The sequence below is a fragment of the Phlebotomus papatasi genome, chromosome 2 (genome assembly GCF_024763615.1).
Source record: "Phlebotomus papatasi isolate M1 chromosome 2, Ppap_2.1, whole genome shotgun sequence".
In the NCBI taxonomy this organism is placed as follows: domain Eukaryota; kingdom Metazoa; phylum Arthropoda; class Insecta; order Diptera; family Psychodidae; genus Phlebotomus; species Phlebotomus papatasi.
Window position 1 is genome coordinate 22,113,696 of NC_077223.1, and position 21,355 is coordinate 22,135,050.

General features: G+C 32.7%; 1 protein-coding gene across 11 annotated transcripts in view; it reads right to left on the reverse strand.

The window, feature by feature from the left end:
* LOC129803011 (trehalase) overlaps window positions 1–21,355 on the reverse strand; it is a 50,098-nt gene that overhangs the window by 3,137 nt on the left and 25,606 nt on the right. For 4 of the 11 annotated variants that reach the window (XM_055849302.1, XM_055849296.1, XM_055849297.1 and 1 more), the window contains exons 2-6: window positions 11,275–11,678; window positions 10,104–10,587; window positions 9,563–9,974; window positions 3,982–4,547; window positions 2,061–2,187 (exon numbers count right to left, since the gene is read on the reverse strand). In XM_055849302.1, coding sequence (XP_055705277.1) covers window positions 2,061–2,187; window positions 3,982–4,547; window positions 9,563–9,974; window positions 10,104–10,587; window positions 11,275–11,393 — 1,708 coding nt within the window. In that variant the 5' untranslated portion in view covers window positions 11,394–11,678. Of the gene's footprint in view, window positions 1–1,607; window positions 1,679–1,989; window positions 2,188–3,981; window positions 4,548–9,562; window positions 9,975–10,103; window positions 10,588–11,274; window positions 11,693–11,880; window positions 12,003–16,824; window positions 16,949–21,355 lie in introns of those variants that run through there. The other 7 variants (XM_055849298.1, XM_055849300.1, XM_055849304.1 and 4 more) reach the window with 7 other exon arrangements.

The following is a 21,355-nucleotide window of genomic DNA, read 5'->3' on the forward strand; positions in this document are numbered from 1 at the left end:
TGTTGTATCTGCATTTCTTTTGTGTCAGCATTTCACGCAAGAGGGGACGTCTGTATTATAGTTTGCACCGAATGCAGATACAAAACGAATCCAGATACGACAGAGGTTGACGCAACCGACGACATCCAAAAATAAAATAAAAGAAAAATCCGTTTTTGAGAAAAACCAAAAAAAACATGGTTTTGGAGGGGATTTAGGGGATGGGGGGGAATAAAAAAAACGTCTAAAGATATCGTTTTTTATTGGGGGTCACCGAAGACCGGAAGTTGATATCTCTTACCGTTTAAGCTCTAGGACGGTGACAAGTTAAAAAAGTCGATTATATAACTGTTTTTTTTTAGTTCGAGCAGTAAAAAAGAATATACAGTAGACTCTCGCTCAATCGGCTCTTTTTCAATCGGGCGAAAAATTTTGTTTGGAAATTTTCACGTTTAATTATGAAGCTAATTCGCTCAAATTCGCTATAGTTCTACCTATTTTATCGTGATTCTTTATAATTGAGCGCTTTTTGTGGAATTTACAAAGGCTTTGACGCCCAAATCTATCGATAAACCGGATGAAATTTTGCCGCAAATGCCCAATTGAGAGAGAGTCTACTGTATCAAGAGGTTCTACGACAGTAGACTCTCGCTAATTCGGCTCTTTTAAGATCGGGCTACTTTTTAATTCGGGCACTTAGTTTTGATGTGATTTTGAATTATTGAGGGATTTTCATGCAATTTACGTTATATATGAGTGTATAAACTCAATATCTATATGCACATGAATAAAAAATCGTTGCATTTCAAAAACTTTATCGCCCGAATTTCTGTCTAATTCGGCTGACATTTCGGCCCCATATGCCCGAATTTGAAAGAGTCTACTGTACGTCCCGTTCTATAAACCCGCCCACTTGTTTGCATCGCCTTCACACAGTCCTTTGTTGAAAGTGAAGAAGTAAAAGGAAAGGTGTCTGATGCCATTTCCTTTTTAAGCCTCGCCTATTTACTTGCATTATCGTCACCCTAGTTAACATTTCTATGAAATTTACTTAATTATTGTAGTCACAGGTCTAATTGAGGGCGTGGTCTATTTTTATTGGGGCACTCAATAGGTAAAGTGGTAGAGCACTCGCTCTATGATGCAAGTGTCCCGGGTTCGAATCCCCTTTAGGTCACCACGAATTTTTCTGGCGTTAAAGGTGTTCGGATTGCAACCAGTGAGCTTCACTGCACTTGATTCCACGGGCATGGGACTGACAATCTCATCCCGTATAAGAAAAAATAATAATGGATTTTCCAAACTCCCCTTGTGGGAAGGCCTAGTTCCTCTATAGAATGTTGTCACCATTATTTATTATTATCTATTTTTTATCAGGCAGAAGAACAGACTATGTCTAAGTATTAGTAGTGGTTTTTTTTCCTTAGGTGACATTCAATACAAGTTTTCGTTATTTAACTTCTGAAGGGGCGTGTCCTAAATTTTTTAATGGTTCCCCGAATCCACTCAAGAAGTCCAATACTACTTTTCTGCAAAGTATATGGGACTTTTTTTGAAGAAAGTTACGCTCATTTGAATACAAGGCAAAAACAGTGCAACTAAAAAGTCACATAGCGCAAGAAACATACTAGAATAAACAACACTGACATCTAAGCAGAAAAACTGCCAGCCAGAATTATCCGTTTGGCTGCTAAAAGTTCTGCAGAAAATAAAAAAAAAACTATTAAAGCAGAAATAAACATCACGGAAGCAAATAAAGGGGAAAAAAGACAGACTATCACACTGGACGATAAAGCACTCTGATAGATGATTAGGCTAAATGTGTGAAACCAATTTTGTGTAATTTTGTATGAAAATTGACAATATTAAATATTTTCCACGCAAATCCAGTGTATTTGCAACAAAGGAGTGGAAAAATATTCAGAGTCAATGGCGAGTGTGTTTCTTGCCGTGTGCGACGATTTCTTTTTTTACAAAATAAGCAACATATAAATGAGAATTATGATAAACCTGTGTATTGTGTGCCATGAATGATGATGGTTACAAGAAATTTTCCATTTCACTAGCATCCTTTTTCGAACCTGGCGCTGAGAGAATATTTCCGTATTTGTCGAGGAGTTCTACGATAACTCCATTGGACCAGCCAAAGCCTAATTGTACTTCATATTCACCACCACTGCCATGACCACCCAATTCTTCAGCATCATACTGCAAAGATTTAAAAAAAAATCCTAAATTGAATTTATAGTTCATAAGAAATATTACAATTTTTTATTACAATAAAATTATTAAAAATTAAAGATTTAGAAAAAATAAATAATATATAAGTAATTTTTTAAATTGTTGAAAATAGAACATTCTAATTAACAAAACTTTCATTTGTTTATTTCAGTTTCTTCTTTTGAAAATTTATCCCAGAGTTTGAGGTTATAAATGACATAACCTAGAAAAAAACAAAACCATTTCAAAATACAAAAATTTTTAATTCAATAAATTTTTCTATTGTTTGGAAAACATCTATTACTTTTTAGAATGCAAGAAAACAATCTAGAAATAGTTTAAAGTTTAAATTTTCAGGGTTTGCTAAATTTTATAGGTTAGAAATTTTATTTTTTTTTTATAAGTAGTTGAAATAATAACCACAAATTTAGTTATATGGGATATAAATAGATTTTGCAAAACATTTTAGTATTTTTGATTTTAAAGGTTAGGGCTAGCATAACCTAAAACTTTTCGAATTTAACCCATAAATGGTCGAATAATAAAATGAGCCCTTTAAACCCTTTAAATATTCTAGTAACATTTCCTTCTAAAAATATATTTTTTTAAATTGTAGAAACTGCTTTTTTGATCAGGGAAAATTAAGCAAATTCAAAACCTGCTCCAAATGGAGATTTTTCGCTACTCCAAATGGAAACGTTACTGTTTTCACGATAAATACAGTACTAAATTTTTAAATTTATATATTTTCTATATCACAGTTTCATTATTTAGTTAATTTTGCTCCAAATAAAGCAAAAATCCATTCATATTCACAAATTTTAATTTGTTAATTTCTCAGAAAAGCTAAAAGTGTACCTTTTCACCATTGAATTTTTCATCGATCGACCATGTTTTCCAAGGAAAATTTTCATCGATCGACCATGTTTTCCAAGGAAAAACACAATGAAGTGACTGTTGTTTATTCGTCTTGTTTAACATTTATGTCGTACTTCTGGCTAATTTTAGTCAAATTAAGTGCTAATCTTTATTGTTAACGATACGTGAAGATTTCAAATGAAATAATTACCTATTTCGTGAACAACAAGAGTCTTTCTGAAGTGTCTGCAAATGCTTCAATAGGAAACACCGGAAATATGATTTTTTTGGAGAGATTTTTCTATTGTTTTAGATGGGAAAGGAGAAAAGACCAGAAATAAGAACAAATCCTGCACTCAAGAGCTACTCAACAAGGTTTTGGAAGCCTTTCGTCGCGGTTTTACTTACACTGCTTGTCTCCAATTAGAAACTTTCCCTTGTCTCCATTTGGATTAATATGTTTCCAATAGAAGCATTTTACGCTCGCGTATTTTTTTGTATTTAAGAAGTTTTCAAATTACATCTAAAGAATTTTCACTAAGCAGTAACATTCTAGAAGAGTCAAGGAGCAAATTTATGTAATTCTCTTCAGAAAAAATATGAACTTAATGTGTTGAATCTTCTGTCAAAGTTAAAGGGTCTGAAAATGGTTTTGAATTAGGACATTTGCCCTAAGTCTTTTGTTACCCAAAATAAATTATATTTCATTAAAAAGAAAGTTTTATGCCCTTAATAAATGCAAGTGTAGAAAAATTTACATTTCTGACTAAAAGTATCATAAAAAATTAAAAAAAAACGCGACAATGTAGGAATTCCTAATTTGCAACTTATAAAACAGAATTGAAATTAAAGCAAGTTATTTTGTTTATTAAATAAAATAATCATGAAAAAGTTTTAAAATGATTTTAAAATTGTGCATCTTACCTTTTCAAACATGGAGTGTGTTTCGTTGAAGGCGATGAAGTTGGAGTGAACCCACCTTGTGGCCCAACTGCGTGCCAAATCCTTCGCCCTCTGATCATTGAGATTGTCCAGGCCAGCAATCAACATGTACTGCATGGGGGCCCAAACATTGGGATAGTCCCACTGTTCACCGGTACGCTGGAGGGTATTCGGCACCCCGCCAGGGAACGAATCAATCTCCATGGCATCGATGTACTTCAGCACCTTTTCCGTGATGTTGGCCTCGAGAGCCTCATTGTAGCACTTCATCCACAGTGGTGCAAGATTTGTGGGCACAAAGTAGTTCCGACGGCGGGCATTGATCATATCATAGTCCAACCATGCACCTACATCTTCATGCCATAGGCATGCATGAATTCCTTCGGCAATCTGCTGGGCACGTTGTTCAAATACCATAGCTTTGGTGAGATTCTTGGCCATCACATAGAATTCCGCAATGATTTTGGCATTCCAGAACAGAATAGCATTTAGTTCCACTGGGATAATTGAGCGTGTCTTGAGATTCCGAAGATCACCGGTATTTGTTCCTGGAATTATTAAATCTTCTGTTATCCCAGAAGCGTCTTCTCTATTATTTTCTGGGTGTCCTAATTTAAATCCAATTTAAAGCGGTTCAATTGGATTTTTCATAAAAAAATTAACACCGATTTATTACAGATTCATTTCCGATTGGAACCGATTTAGGCTTATGCAGTATTTCTAAACCTTTCAAGGCAATTAAATCTAAACAGAAATCGGCTGAGAAAGGCCTATTTCAAAGGGTTTTGATTTTGGAAAACTGTAAAAAGAAATTTATCGAGGTAAAATAATCCATTGGACAAAATATACCCACTTATATTATTTTTTTTTCGACCGTAGAGGACACAGATTAGTGTTAAAACAATTTAATTTCGCTCTTTATGCTGTTCTACAACTTGTTTTACTAGTCATATAAAACAATAATAAAACTAATTAGAATAATAAAACAAATTATAGAACAACAGAATCATTGAAATTCGAATGACTGAGTCCACTTGTTTCCACTGTTAGTCTTATATCTAAAACGTGTCCGAAAATTTGAAAAAAAGTATATAAAAGCCGTCTTCCAAATATCGGATGGTAGACCAATTATGCGTAAATGTGCCAAATTTCGGCCAGCTTGCAATTTCGGCCAGCTTGTAATTTCGGTCAGCTTGCAATTTCGTCCACTTCTTTTGTTTCTCAAATTACCACGAATTTTTAGTTATTGAATTTGAATACTTTAGAACAGAGGTGTGCAAGAACCGTTTGAAACCGAACAAACGTCAAATGAAAAGTGTTCATCAATGGTCAAAATGCTACAGTAGAGTCTCTCAAATCTGAATCTCTCAAATTCGAACGACCGACGTTTGGATTCAAAATGTCAATTGTGGGGTTATGTTAAAAAATTCGTATTCTGGATGAACGAAAATTATATTTACGTGCTTCTTCCTGAATGTTTACATACATTGTGATCGTATAAAATGAAAAGGAAGTATGTTACCACTAATACTTGTGAGAAATTACGGGAATTTTATTCAAAGTACAATTTAATCTCACATAGATTTCGTTGGTTTTGAAAAATCGTTCGAATTTGGGAGGTCAGAAATGTCAAAAATACCCCCCGATCGTTCGAATTTAGAAGACTCTACTGTACCTGAACAAACTTATTTTGACGTTTATTCGGTTTTAACGGTTCTTGCACACCTCTGCTTTAGAAGAATCAAGGTGGCCGGAAAATTACCCAAAAACTATGTCTATATTTTTATTCATTTTAAAGTGTATTAAGAATGATTTTAGAGAAAACAAAGACGATAAACTATCTACAAAGATGTTCTAAGCAACATTCCTTAAAAAAAGTAACAAAAAAATCAATTTTTATTAAAAATATTACATTTCAAACTTAGACTTTGGCGCTTGCATGCCACTGTTCCGAAATTTGGTACAGCTAGACTAACTTGATATTTGTTTCTCAAAACACTTTTGCGAAATAGATATAAATAAAAATGTTGAACCATTAGCTTTATGAATATTCCTAACACAATTCCTTGGTAAGTGTGCCAAATTTCGGTATAGTTGCATGCAAGCGCCAAAGTCTCAAGCTTGAAATGTAATATTTTTAATACAAATTGAATTTTTTGCTACATTTTTATAAGTATAGTGTTGCTTGGAAGCTTGTAGACACTCTATCGTCTTTATTTTCTCTAAATTCTTTCTTAATACATTTTAAAATGAATAAAAATGTAGACATAGCATTTGTTGCCTATTTCGGCCACCTTCAATCTCATAGTTCCTTGCCCTTCCGGAATTCTCCAATGTCTTTTTCAGATCATCTTCTTCGTGGAATCGACATTTTTTTTGTCATTTTTTGAATTGTATAATCTCTAGCTAGAGTGTGCAAAAACTAAAAGTTCATGAAAATTCGAGTAACAAAAACAGTGGCCGAAATTGCAATCTGGCCGGAATTTGGCACACTTACCCTAATTATTTAATATTGATTGATATGAGACTGGTTAGGAATGGGCGGTTCTCTGAGAAGATCAACAGTCGACATCTCTTACAGTTTGGCCTCTAAGTTGTTAATAGACAGACAAAAAACACGAAATGGAACCTACTCGGTGATAGTATTATTCTTAAGCCTTATAATTCGCGCAAATATGCTAAATATTGGACTCACAGGGCCTATCGTGCAGAAACATAAAAGAAACAAAAATCTAGAGATTCATTCAGAATTACAGGAACATAAGTGCTATGAAAAAAATATCTTGCCGCTGTAAGGATTTTTGTAAAAATCTTGTTATTGTCAGGAAGATATCTTATTAGTATTGCAGCAATAAGAATTATTACACAAGATTCTTGTATAACTCTTGCGAAAATTTGATTTTTATTGGGAGTTCCTAACAGATGGTGCTAGAAAACACATTTAATTGCTTTTACTTGGACAAGGAAATTTTCTCTAAAATGGATGGAAATGATACGATTTTCATGGTTTTGTTATATAGGAATTATGCGCTGGTATAGTTTCTAGAGAACGACAAAAAAAACCATACTCTTTAAATAAAGCGCATTTGCGGCAATATCGATTGAGTAATAATAACAGAATTAAACTTATTAAAAAAAAATCAATGAGCCAGCTATAAACTAGCTAATTTCATCAATAGTAAGATTAATAAGTACACTGAGAAAAAAGGGGTGCGATTAACTTTTTTTCCACATAAATTTAACACTTTTTAGATGTAAAAATATATCAACATTTTTTAATGTTAATTTTACACCTTTTAAGGGTAAAATCAACATGAAAGAAGGGTAACTTTAACCCCCAATACACCTAAAAAGCATAATATTTACACAGATTTCGGATCAATACTGCAGAGTAAAATTAAAATTTCCGGAATGTTATTTTAATGTAGGTAATCTAATTTTAGTAGGTTTTGTAGGTAATCTATTTTCTTAATCTATCTAATTTTTTGTAGGTAATCTAATTTTAGTGTAAGTAATCTAATGCCCTGTAACCTTTGTGATATTAAAAGTTTATTTATTGTCTATTATGCTTGAACATTCTTAGCCAGTAAATTAGCAAATTAGATAAGTAAAAGATTCATATTGATCAGTAATGGCTCTGGCACACCTTTTAGATCAGGAGAATTTCATGCAAGCGAAATTCACATATCTTTCTTAAAAGCTGTACATTTGTCTCTTCTACTCTTTCGGGTTCTTCTTTTTTTTAATTTTGAGACCGAAAGAATGGGATATAGACTTATGGAAATCTCTTGAGAGCAAAAGGGACGCGAAGTTTTATTTTATAAAATTTCACCAATCTAAAAGGTGTGCCGGAGGCATAAATAAATCATTCAAAATATGGTCATGAAATCAAAATGCGTGTCTCTTTCTTTCTCACACGCTTTACATATGACTATCTCATTCTTTCACACTCCAAATTTGATTGAGCTAAATTGAATTTGTTGTGATGTTTAAAGGAAGAAGAAGAGTACGAAAGAATGAGATAGTCATATGCAAAACTTTTAAGAAAGAAAAAGATTCTAATTTCGACTTTAGGAGATTTTCCTGATCGAAAAGGTGTGCCGGAGCCATAAAAAATTAATTTAGATAAGCAAAAAAAAATCTTCAACACACCTTTTAGATCAGGAAAATTTCATAAAGTCAAAATTCACATCCCTTTCTTTCATAAAAGCTTTGTATATGCCTATTCCACACTTTCGTACTCTTCTTCTTCTTTTGAATATCATACCAAATTAAATTTACTTCAGCCTAATTTCGAGACTGAATAATTTCGAGATAGACTTATGTAAGTCTTTTGAGAAAGAAAAAGACGCGAATTTCGGTTTCATGAAATTATACCGATCTAAAGAGTGTGCCGATGGAATAAAAAAAATCATCTTGGTCACTTAAAATGGTTAAAATTGTTCAAAATGGAGCTGGAACACCTTTTAAATTTAGTGAAATTTAATTGATTGAAATTACACCTCTTAAATCTTTGAAACTGAAATCAGATACAGTGTCCGTTCCCTAATCCGGATCGCCGTAATCCGGACGAGTTATGGACGGTTACATTTAAAATAATTTTGAGGTCATATGCTTGTGTGTTCAGCAATGAAAATGAATTATCCTGTGAAGTTTTTGTTTAATAAATGAAGTATAATAGCATAGAATTCTCCAATTATGTCTTCTTAAGCGTCTTTAAAACTTTTATTCTAATTCTAGAAAAAAATATTGTATTATATTTTCGAGACGTTAAACAAATTCAAAAAATTTACCCGGATTACAAAGTTGACATCTGTCATATTGTCTCCCAATCATCCGGATAACGAAGCGAGCACTGTAATTGTCTCTTTGTCAGATAAAAATGGAAATCTAAATTGAAATTGAAAGTTTTATTTGGCAGAAATAGACAATTATATCGCACTTCATTTTGATAGAGTACACTGAGAAAAAAACGGGGGTGCGATTAACTTTTTTTCCTCATAACTTTGACACTTTTTAGGTGTAAAAATCGGTGGCAGCCAAAATTCCGAACGCCAAAATCCCGAATTTTCGAAATCCTGAAAGGGATGAGATTATATGGAGGAAAATGTTTAGAATAATTTCCTAAAACACAGAAGATTTCCCTTTGCCTCCAGCAAGCGCGGGTACAATCGTGAGAGTAGCTGTGACACTTTTAAGAATTCGGGATTTTGACTTTCGGGATTTTGGCGTTCGGGATTTTGACCGGGACCCGTAACAATATATCAACATTTTTTAATGTTAATTTTACACCTTTTTAAGGGTAAAAATAACATGAAAAGGGGTAACTTTAACCCCTAAACACATAAAAAGCATAATATTTACACCGATTTCGGATCAATACTGCAGGGTAAAATTAACATTTCCGGAATGTTATTTTAACTTTTTCGGATTTCTCTCAGTGCAAGAGGTAAAATTTCAAACGATTGAATTTCCCTAAATTGAGAAAAGGTGCCAGCGCAATAACTAAATTTTCCATTTGCCAATAATATCTTCCAATTTATTTATTTTAATTTTTACTCACCATCATCATTGATGAACCAACGACTTGAGAAATCCATTCCGCTCTCAGCGCCTGCTTTCAGTTCAGAGTAGTGCTCCTGCTTAGCGGCTTCTGTGGGGAAATCCTGAGATGTTTCCACATCTTCACGGTAGGATTCAGGTCGTGGTCCTTTAGATTTATCACCATAGATGCATAATGTATGACCGTTGCACTGAACTGTGTGATTATTGAACCAAAAGTTGAATTCATGCTCCAACAATGGCACCGCCTGAACTGCAAAGTCTTCATCTCCAGTCACTTCTACATAGGCTTTGATCATGGCAGCTAGAAGTGGTGGTTGTGATCTCTTGGAATAGTAAACTCTACCACCATTGGGAATAAAGCCAAATCTAGAGATAATGTGAAGGAAATTCTGCAGCATTCCCTTTGCAGTCTGCAAAATATTGAATTTGAAGCCATATGTAAGTTTAGGATGCGATTTTTATTTTGTGTTTGTGGTATGAGTCTGATCCTTCTGACCGTTCTAATCTGTTATAAAAACGATATTGAGAAAAGAACTTACAGAGTACATTTCCGAATAGAGAAGCCCTTTGATGATCCAGTATGAATCCCAGTAGTAGAATTCTCTGAATCGTCCTCCTGGTACTATCACTGGATTAGGTACATGGATAATAGAATACAATTCAGGCTGTTCCTCAACTTCCTTCTTCATCTTCCTGCCCAATTTCAGCCACAGCCCATGGAGTTCTCGGCCAAATTCTCTCAACTTGGGATCTTGTACATTATCGAGAAATTTGGGATTCTGGTGCCAATCGGTGGGTGTCCATGGCTCAAATTCCGATCCTTCCTTTTCGAAGTTGTCCACAACAAAGCCAAGAATTTGTCCACGGCTTGGTTTCTGATCATACAGTGCCATAAATTCCTCAAAGAGCTGCATTGTGACTTCTGGTGTCTGTTTCAGTTTCATATCAACAAAAGTCTTTGAGTCATTGAAGAGATGGGCCATCTGAACTGTGTCCAGGAGAGGGCCATAGCAGTAAATTTGACTGGAAGAAAGAAAAAAGTAGAGATAAATGTTGGACCGTTGAATTTAAGTTTCTAAAGTCGCAGAAATATAGGGTAAGTGTGCTAAATTCCGGCCAGCTTTCAATTTCGGCCACCTTTTTTGTTCCTCGAATTTCCATGAATATTTAGATTTTGCGTACTCTAGAGATTATACAATGCAAAAGAATAACAAAAAATGTAGATTCGACAAACGAGATGACGTGAAAAAGATATTGGAAGAATTCCCGAAGGGCAAGAAACTATGAGAATGAAGGTGGCCGAAATAGGGCACCAAAGTTATGTCTATATTTTTACTTATTTTAAAATGCATTAAAAATGATTTTAGAGTAAATAAAGACGGTAAACACTTTACAAGGTTTCAAGCAACACTCTTTCAGAAGAAAGAATTAAAAAAAAACAATTTGAATTTAAAATATTACATTTCAAACTTAAAGGTGTCTACACATTGGGAGCAATTTTCGTCAAAAATTGCGTTTTTGACAGAAATTTGACGTTTCCCCCTACAACGCTGCAGGGAATTTCCTTCAAAAAAGCAATTTTTGACAAAAATTGCTCCCAATGTGTAGAGGCCATAAGACTTTGACGCTTGCATGCAACTGTGCCGAAATTTGGCACACTTACCCTAGCTATTCTTTAATTAAATTTAAAAGAGGGTTCCTTTCAAGTACCTATCACAGGATTCATCCCAATCTTCCACTTGTCTAGTGACTAGAAATCCTTCTACATGACTATTTATCACAAATGTTGCTGCTCCCCATATCAGGAGACTCCCAACGAAGCGATTCATTTCACAATTAAAGTTTGTTCTTATTTATAGTTTTCTCCTTAAAGAAACCAGACACACAGACAAACTCACTATATTTATATCAATTGCACTTTTCAATGGCTTGTTAATTGTTTTCTATAATTAATTTTCAAGGCTCCGTTCCTATTTTCTCCTTTTTTCTCTATTTCAATTTTGCCTTAAGAGCCTCTTTGCACACTCACGAGAATTTATCACTCTGTCTCAAAGTTAAAGTTGTTATGTTGAATTCTTATCACTTGTAGCAACTTTTCTATCAAATGTTGCTTTCTGAGTGGGAGAAGGAAGAGTATTTGTCAGCCCTTTCATGGGGATGATCATTTTGCATGCTACTGTTGGACCCCGTATCGAATTTGCTAGGGTCAAAAGTGCAATGAACAAAATGAACTTCCTCCTATGCCAGGTTGAATTGCTAATGAAGGTGTGCGAGTTAATGAATGTATTATGATTATTTAATGCCAATTGCATTTACAATTGTGTCACGATTTCTGCGGCAAGCATGTTTTTACTGTCGCCACAACATCTGGCTCAAACTAATCACATTAGATACACCGGTAAACCCGAGGAAGGCCACTTTGAGACACACACCTCAGCAAAACAATGTAAATTTTTTGCTGACCCTCATGGATTTTCATTAGTTCCCTCGTGTCGATTCTCCCGCCAATTTTTCTGCCTATCTTAAATACGCACTTAGCCTAAGTAATTTTAATATCTCACTTCTGAAATGTGGTAATGAAATGAGGAACCATTTGTAAAGTCCCCACTCATCCCTTAAAAAATAAATTTCAGCATAATCTTGTAAATCAGAAGATTTGAGAGTGAATTTGAGCATTCTGCAAATTTTTCCCTGCTATTGTTTTACTCTTATGATATCACACACTTAGCTTTTCCTATTTATGCGTTTCGCCAAAACAATGCATAAAAATTCTACACCAAAGAACCTAGAGAACCTCCAATAGAACGTGCTGAGAATACATGAGATATTTCATTGATCAAATCGCACGAGCTTTTCAATATTCTCCGGAAATAACTCAAAACGCTACGATAAAAATGTCCCGTAAAGGGCTCTCACCGCGTGCACTTGAATTGGAAAAATCAAGGTGAAGAACTTTATGATAATGTAACGGAAATATTTATTTATTCACCATTGAATGTTTTCGCTTTTTATCAATTACTTTCTCATACATGTTAAAACATTCGCAAACGTCACGGCGAAAGGATTAAAAATCATGCTATTCAGAGGTATTCAGAGGTGAATTCTAAGAATGAAAGAGAAAGGTCACATTGGTATAAATTTAAATAATGTATAATGAAAGAGGTTGAATATAGAATTTAAATTGAGTAAAAGTTCAGAAAACTCCGTTGTTAAAACGTGAGTATGATTTGGGATTTTTGGTTTAGTAAAAGCTAAAAAATGACAACAAAATTATTTTCAACGAAATGAAGGTAGGGTGAAAGGAACACCTATTGACACTTTAAGAACTCGTGTCAGGACCTATTGACACCCTACTCTGTACCATTTGGAATACGACATTTGAACAATCACACTTATCAGATTAATGAAAAAAACGCCATATTACTTACATTTTATTACCGTTCTATCACACTAGGATTTTTTCAATTTGTAAATTCAATTTAATTTTCAGATGAATTATTCCTACACTGAGAAAAAAGAGGGTGCGATTAACATTTTTTCCTCAAAACTTTAACACTTTTTAGGTGTAAAAATATATCAACATTTTTCAATGTTAATTTTACATCGTTTTAAGGGTAAAAATAACATGAAAAATGGTATCTTTAACCCCTAGTACACCTAAAAAGGGTAATATTTACACCGATTTTGGATCAATACTGTAGGGTAAAATAAACATTTCCGGAATGTTATTTTAACTTTTTCGGATTTCTCTAGTGCAGAAGTGTGCAAGAACCGTTTGAAACCGAAAAAACGTCAAATAAAACTTGTTCGTCAATGATCAAAACGCTACCTCAGCAAACTTATTTTGACGTTTATTCGGTTTTGACCGTTTTTGCACACCTCTGCTCTAGTGTATGCGTTATTTTGCATTAAAAATCATTTAGATTGATAGATTTTCGCTTATTCATGGGTATAAACTAATACATGGCCCACAAAAACATGTTTAAACATGCTAAAATAGAATAAACGTGGTTGCTCAATTAAAATTGAATTCAGCAAATTAAAGTGTTAAAATTTCTCATGAATTTCAATTTTATTGCATGTTAAACAAGTAGTCTTTTGAACCAAATTGTTCTTAGTAAATTTATTCACTCGTAATTATTTATTATTTGTGGCCAAAAAAAGTACAGTGATTAGTGATAAACTTGTACGCGAGTAAAGCTTCAGTACTGGGAGTAATTTGCTAAGTTCTTCCAAAGCAATTCGAAGGAAATTGTTGTGTCAAGAAATCGCAGTTGGGATGACTTCACACAGATTTTCAACAAGACTGTATGAGAGTCTTTTCATGAGCCTCCTTGCTTACAACCCTTTCTTCTGGCTTTGGGGATTTTTTTGCCTAACAGATAAGTGACTTATAAGACATTTTAAGTACTATTACACATTTTCCGGAGTCATTCACAAACAAAAATCTCGCGGCACTATTTAAAATTGAGCAAATTTCTTGTAAAATGTGTCCTGGCTATGAGAATTTTCAAGTAAATTCTAGAAATCTTATAATGCTCAATTGGCTCAATTGAATTTAAAATAAAATTGTTAAAATTCTAGTGTGACAGCACCGTTAGATACATTAAATAAATTTCAACATTTTGACAAAAGTGTCAATAGGGGTTCCCTGTCGAAGAGGTGTTCATTCGACCCTAGTTGGTAAAATTAGCCATACAAAACGCAAATAAGAGGTAACTATCCTTTTAACAACAATACAGAATTTGATAAGCCAATAAATAAAAAAGAACTCTAGTTTCTGTTATTAATAAGCAAATAAAAAACATTTTTATTTGCTGTTTAATTTTAGTCATTTTGGTATTGCAAAGATTTGCCATATTTAAATTTAAAACAAAAATTGAAGAAATACAATATTATTAAAAAGAATTATAATAAATATTCGAAAGAACTATCTACTTAGGGATTTATATATAACTTATTCATCCCTAAAGCCTTAAAAATTTATAATTTAAAAATTGATTGTTAAATGATAAAAATGTAGGTAGTACAGTAGGACTCCAATAGTTTATTATTAGTGCCCAGAGAGCACAGTTAGCTAAAAAAGACAGCGTTTTTAGCATATTTTTGCTGAAAAACGCTGCCTTTTTTTTAGCTAACTTTGCTCGCTGGGTAATTCATAAAAAATTAAAATTTCATTTAAAAAATATGTAAAATTCCAGGTTTAATGTCAAACTTTTAAATTACAGTAGACTCTCTCCCAATCGGGCATATGGGGCAAAATGTCATCCAAATTATCGAGAGATTTGGGTATCAAAATTATTATAAATTCCACAAAAAGCGCTCAAATTTTAAGAATCACGATGAAACAAGGGGAAATACAGCGAATTTGAACAAATTTGCTTTAAAATCAAACGTGAAAATCGTCAACAAAATTTAACTGCTAGTAGTTAAAGTTAAGTAGTTAGTAGTTTTAACAATCGTTTTTGGTAATTAATAATAATCTATGTTAGCACAATAACTTCTTCTCAAAGGGTAAACCACTCCTTGGTATTTGAATTGACATCGTAAATGTCTTGCGGAGCGGCGCTGACTTCTTCTAAGAGCGTTCCTAGTGTTAGCTTATAAGTTACCCCTTCAAGAGGAGTACCGTAGAGTTTTAGTATTGAGAGTTAGTTCAAGTTAAATCGTAAAAACGCTGAGGATTCTGGAGAAACCTCTGACGGTCAAGGCGCTCATCTACGCATGCCTTCTCATATACGGGCTTCAGACCTAAGGTTTAGCGAAATGGCTTAAATGCCCTAATTTCTTATCAATCATGACTTTTTTTTAAAAAAATTAACTTAGGATTGGATTATTAGAGAAAAATAACCTATTAGACACTCAAAAAGCAATTAAATTGCACGCTATTTAGGATTTTGAGACCTACGGGAACTCCGCTAAACCTCTAGTCTGAGGACCGCTTTACGGATTTATACGGGCTTATACTGGCTTCAGACCTGAGGCTTAACCATATGGCTTAACTGTTCTAATTTTTTATCAATTAAAATCTTTTGGAAAAAATAATTTTAAGGTTGAATTATTAAGCATTTAATGATTTGTTCGATTCTGAAAAACCAATAAAATTGGTTGCCATTTAGGATTTTGAGACCTTCTCGAACTGAGCTAAAACGCTAATCCGAAGAACGCTTTACAGATTTCTTGAACGGATGTAACACTCAAAACATCTTTAACGAATAAAGTAGTAACTAAAAACAACTAATAACTTAGAAAACTGAAAGAATATATGAATTCAATCGCTTTGACACTATTGGAGTCGCACTGTAATTAATTTTTTTCAGCTAAAACTTACGATTTCTTTTGTGAATTGTGTAAAATGTGTAAAACATTTCTATACGATTTATCCGCTGAATTTATCATCATTACGAATAGGTTTCATTGTGAAACAACTGTTAAAAAACTGAACGTCCAGTTAATTAGACAAAGGACGTTTTGTGACATCGAAACCTTGTGTTCGATTCTTCTAACATTAAATCCGTATCTTGTAGGGTAAAATTTAAAATTCTAAACAACACGAAGTTTTGAGTAAAGGAATCTGGAAGTTCAAAACCTGAAGTCTATTATTTGGAAGTGAATTATTTGAAAGATACTTTAAAGATTATTAAAATTGATTTTAATTAAGTTTTTAGAGAGTTGTCCGTATTCTAAATTGATTTGTCGGGAATTCCAAAGTTTACCCTAAACCTTTATTATTATGATTATTAAGGTTTTAAAACTTTTTTTTAACATTTGGTTTTGTTTAGTTAAAGAATTAAGTATATTTTCACAAGTAAAGATTTCTTTTGTGTATAGATAAAAATTCTGTGCTGAATTTCATTTTTTTATTTAAAATTGCGCCCTTGGATTTTAATACAAGAATAATTTATAGTTTGCTTATTTATTTACAGATAGACAGATACCAAAAGACATATAAATATCCTTTAGGTTGTCTACACTTTTTCACGTGATTTTATAACAAAATAATAAGTCTTTCTTTTACATTAAATTTATAACTATTATTTTCTTTCTTTGTATCATTTGATATTTTCAGTTGCACATAATTTTTCAAATTGCTTTGCGACCTCCAAGTAAAAATAGCATTCAAATGTGGATATATATAGAATTTTTATTATGTAGCGCCGGAAAAAATTATTAAAATGTCTGGATGGAACACAAACTAGATAATAAGACTAAAGTGTTAAACATAGTTAATCAGCGAAAAAAATATTCCATTGAGAATACCACAAGAGAAACAGAATTTTAGCACTCCCGGGCGACACGAGGCACACGAAAATAATTTCACAAACTTTTCCAGAGGACTCAATTGATCCAGCAAGGTGTTCTGGATGAAGGTGATTGAGTGACTGTCACGAAAGGTAATGGGGAGGGTTTTTATATAGAAACAATGACAACATTATCATTGAAGCAATTGGAATGGCAGGTGATAAAAAATTTATCAATCATGGGCTGTAAATTCATCTCAAGTTTTCTTTGGGAAATTATATCAGGTGTAATTTGACCTGGGCTCACTTGCGAAAAATTGTCCGTGAAATTACGTGAAAATCCATTTAAGTGACAGAGATTAATGTTGTTCTTTATGTGCCAGAGATCTTTTCGATCTTATATCTCGTCCTATACACAAAAGAGTCTCGACAACAAAAATTTTATCAGTTAAACTCATTCTTCGAAAACTCAGAAAAAAATAAATAGGGAGTATTTTTCAACAAGATGTTAAGATAATTGCATGTACTCAAAATGCGATCTTTTTTCTCTGGAGTTTATTTGTCCTAACAATGCGATAATATGTGCGGGAGCCTTCAAAGTCGCATGGAGAGTGAATAAGAAAAAGCGAGTGTAAATTGTTGAAAATTGCATTTCACTTTGCACTCAATTAAATGGAACTTGATCTCATTAGATAAGTTTTGTTGCAGTGGAAAAATTTCAAATTTATTCATTCTCCATTTCAACTTCCATCTTCAGACTGATTTTTCCTTTTGGTCACTAATAAGGGGTTGAACAATTTAAATGAGATAAGACATTCATTGATGGGGAATTTTGAATAATCCTGATAACTCATGTAAGAGCTACTATATGTAACTGTACTGTATGGAAATGTATTAAACACTCAAAAATTTGTTTACTATAACATCAGAATATTATTTGAAAATTTCTAACCTAAGAATTATAGTGAGGTTACTGTAATGTGGAAACTGGAAACACATCAACACAGAACACAGTATAATAGAGTTTTTTCAGCGCAATCATAATGTAACCTTAGACATTAAAATTTCTGTGCTGATAGGGTAAATGTCCTAATTCAAAACCATTTCCAGACGCTTCAACTTTGACAGAAGATTCATAACATTAAGTTAATATTTTTCTGAAGAAAATTACATAAATTTGCTCCTTAAATCTTCTATAATGTTACTGTTTAGTGAAAATTCTTTAATATAATATGAAAACTTCTTAAATACAAGAAAAATACATGAGTGCAAAATGCTTCTATTGGAAACAAATTAATCTAAATGGACAAAAGAGAAATTTCCTAATTGGAGACAAACAGTGTAAGTGAAATCGCGACGGAAAGCTTCCAAAACCCTGTTGAGTTGCTCTTGAGTGTTGGATTTGTTCTTATTCCTAGTCTTTTCCCCTTTCCCATCTGAGACAATTAGAAAATCTCTAAAAAAAAAAATCATATTTCCGTTATTTCCAGTTGATGCATTTGCAGACACTTCAGAAAAACCCTTTTTGTTCACGAGCACTGAGAGAAATCTTGCTTTATCTGCTCAAAAACGTAAAGATATCCCTTCGTATCTAACAGTTTAAATCGAATAAGTACACTGAAGAGAAATCCGAAAAAGTTAAAGTAACATTCCGGAAATGTTAATTTTACCCTGCAGTATTGATCCGAAACCGGTGTAAATATTATGCTTTTTAGGTGTATTAGGTGTTAAAGTTACCCTTTTACATGATAATTTTACCCTTAAAAAGGTGTAAAATTAACATTAAAAAATGTTGATATATTTTTACACCTAAAAAGTGTTAAATTTATGAGGAAAAAAACTTAATCGCACCCCCGTTTTTTTCTCAGTGATATATGTAATTATTTTATTTGAAAACTTCACGTACCATTAACAATAGAGATTAGCACTTAATTTCACATAATTCTGCCAAAAATATTACATATAAGTAAAAAAAAGTAATAAAGAACAATCACCCTAATGTGTTTTTCATTAGAAAACATGGTTGACTGATGAAAAATTCGATGTGAAAACGTACACTTTTAATTTTTCTGAGAAATTTATAAATTAATATTTGTGAATATGAAAGGATTTTCGCTTTATTTGGAGCAAAATTAACTAAATAATGGAACTGAGGTATAGAAAATATATAAATAAAAATTTAATATTGTATTTATCATGGAAGAAAATGATGTTTCCATTTGGAGTAGCAAAAAGTTTCCATTTGGAACAGGTTTTGAATTAGCTTAATTTACCCTATATCAACCTTTTTACGATTTCTTAGACTTGATAAATAGTTTAGTCCTTTATGTGCTTCTATACCGTAACCTAAGAGGCACCACTCAAATTGAAATTTTATAAAATAAACAATAGGAAATTATTGAAAACCTTGAGATCAAAATTATGAGCATCATTTTCTACAATTTTATTCTCTAATTAAATAAAGTATGTATTAATAATGAATTATTAGTGTGACTTATCTCCTCAAACTGATAAACCCCTGTCATTGCCGGTGCACTTTAAAATTGCCGTTGGTAGAGCGAATTCACGGTGCAATTGTTCCGAATGAGAAATCACCGAGTGTGGGTAATTTTTGATTGTGCAATATTGAATTGAATTGGCGAACAATTCGCCAATTCGTCACACAATTGCCAATTAAATTGATCTCATCCATGAGATATGTGAAGGCAAGAACAAAAAAATACCGCATAAAGAAATAATCGCAATATGAAATCTTTTTAAATCTTCACATCTTGTTTTGAGTTTTTACGCTGTCCCATTTTGATGAGATGGCCATAAAATTGCTATGGAGAAAAATCCTCTAATTGCCTCTCAATGAATGGCTCATATCGCAATTCACCTTATCACTATCAGCGAAGAGGAAAATGTGACTTTGTGCGATTGTAAAAATGATTGACAGTCACAAAATCTGCGACAATCTTTATTTTCTAGCACTACGACCTTCTTTCGTAAGGCTCATTATTAAATATATAAAAAAAACATGATTTTTACAAATGGTCAAAATGACTGTGGAGAAAGAATGAAACGTCCCTAAGAAAAGACAACAAATGGGAAGGCCACTGAGAACTTATAAGTGAATCTCTTACCGTTCGGTTTCTAAAACGGTCATTTGGTTCGTTTTTTATTTTAAATCTTTTCGTTGGCATAATTTTACTTGTTCATGGACTATTATTATAGAAATATACTTTCGTTTTAAAGACATCTTTTGGAAATGGACCAACAGACTTAATAGGGGTAAGTGTTCTTCCTTCGAACGTTCACGCCTTCGAATAATGTGAATTTTATTTTAGTTTTGCTAAGAGACTTACGCATTTCTATTAAATATTAGTTAGCTTATCATCAATTGTTGATAATTCCGTGATAATTTAGTGTCAATCTCTTACGGAAAACAAAAGAAATTCACATTATTTGAAGGCATGAACGTTCGAAGGGAAAACACTTTCCCCTATTAAAATGCATATAAGAAATACATTTTTTTTTAGGTTTCCGTCTTATTTTTATATTGTATTTCCAAATGAAACCAATTACAATAAAAACGGCAGCCGACAAGGCAGGAAACATATTTTTATAAAATTAAAGTAATAATAAAATTTATTGATCACAAAAATAGGTCCATTCTACTTACAATTAGGGGATAGTACTCCCCCTTCAAACGTTCATGCCTTCGAAAAATGTGAATTTCTTTTATTTTTCCTAAGAGACTTTCCCCTTTTTTTTAATATTAGTTAGCTTATTATTAATTATTGATAATTGCACGGTGAGACAAAATTTACCTTTTTGTGGGTGTCTTTGACGAGAGTGCCAAAACTTGTTAGAGGGTCATTTAAGGACCTCAAATCTACAATCCGTTTGTCCGGGTCACCTCTAGATTTTTTTGGAAAAGCATTTTTTGTGTTTTGCTGTTTTATAAAATTCAAAAATACATATCTCCGGTTCTAATTATCCGGTGGTAGTCACATAAAGCTAAACTGACGCGTAATTTCATCTTCTATAACTCTTGTGAACATATCAAGCATCTACTATGAAATTAAAGTATATTTTTTAAAAAAAATTTGAAAAAGGGCACCTAAAATGGTGCATTTTTCTGTGTTTTTTCCATCTTCTAGTAATTTTCCCACTTTAATAGAGCATTTTATATGTCAAATAACTATGCCTAAAAGTTAGAGAATTTAATATTCTTTCATTTTCTTTTGGTTTGAATTTTCTATCTTAATTTGTTTATTCACAATAATTTCTTGAAAATAAAGTGCATTAAAATCTCTTATTATATATAATTATATTAGTATCTTTGTCTAACCTACTGAAGAGCATTCTCTTTTGCACTCTCACTTACACATTTCATATAAAAAGAGGTGAAATGAAAGAAAAGAGACGTATTTAGAAATAGAGAGAGAAGAATAGCTGTTATGAGTGCCAAAAAACTATTCTTCTCTCTTTATTTCTATATACGTCTCTTTTTTTCATTTCGCCTCTTTTTATGTGAAATGTGTGAGTGAGAGTGCAAAAGAGAA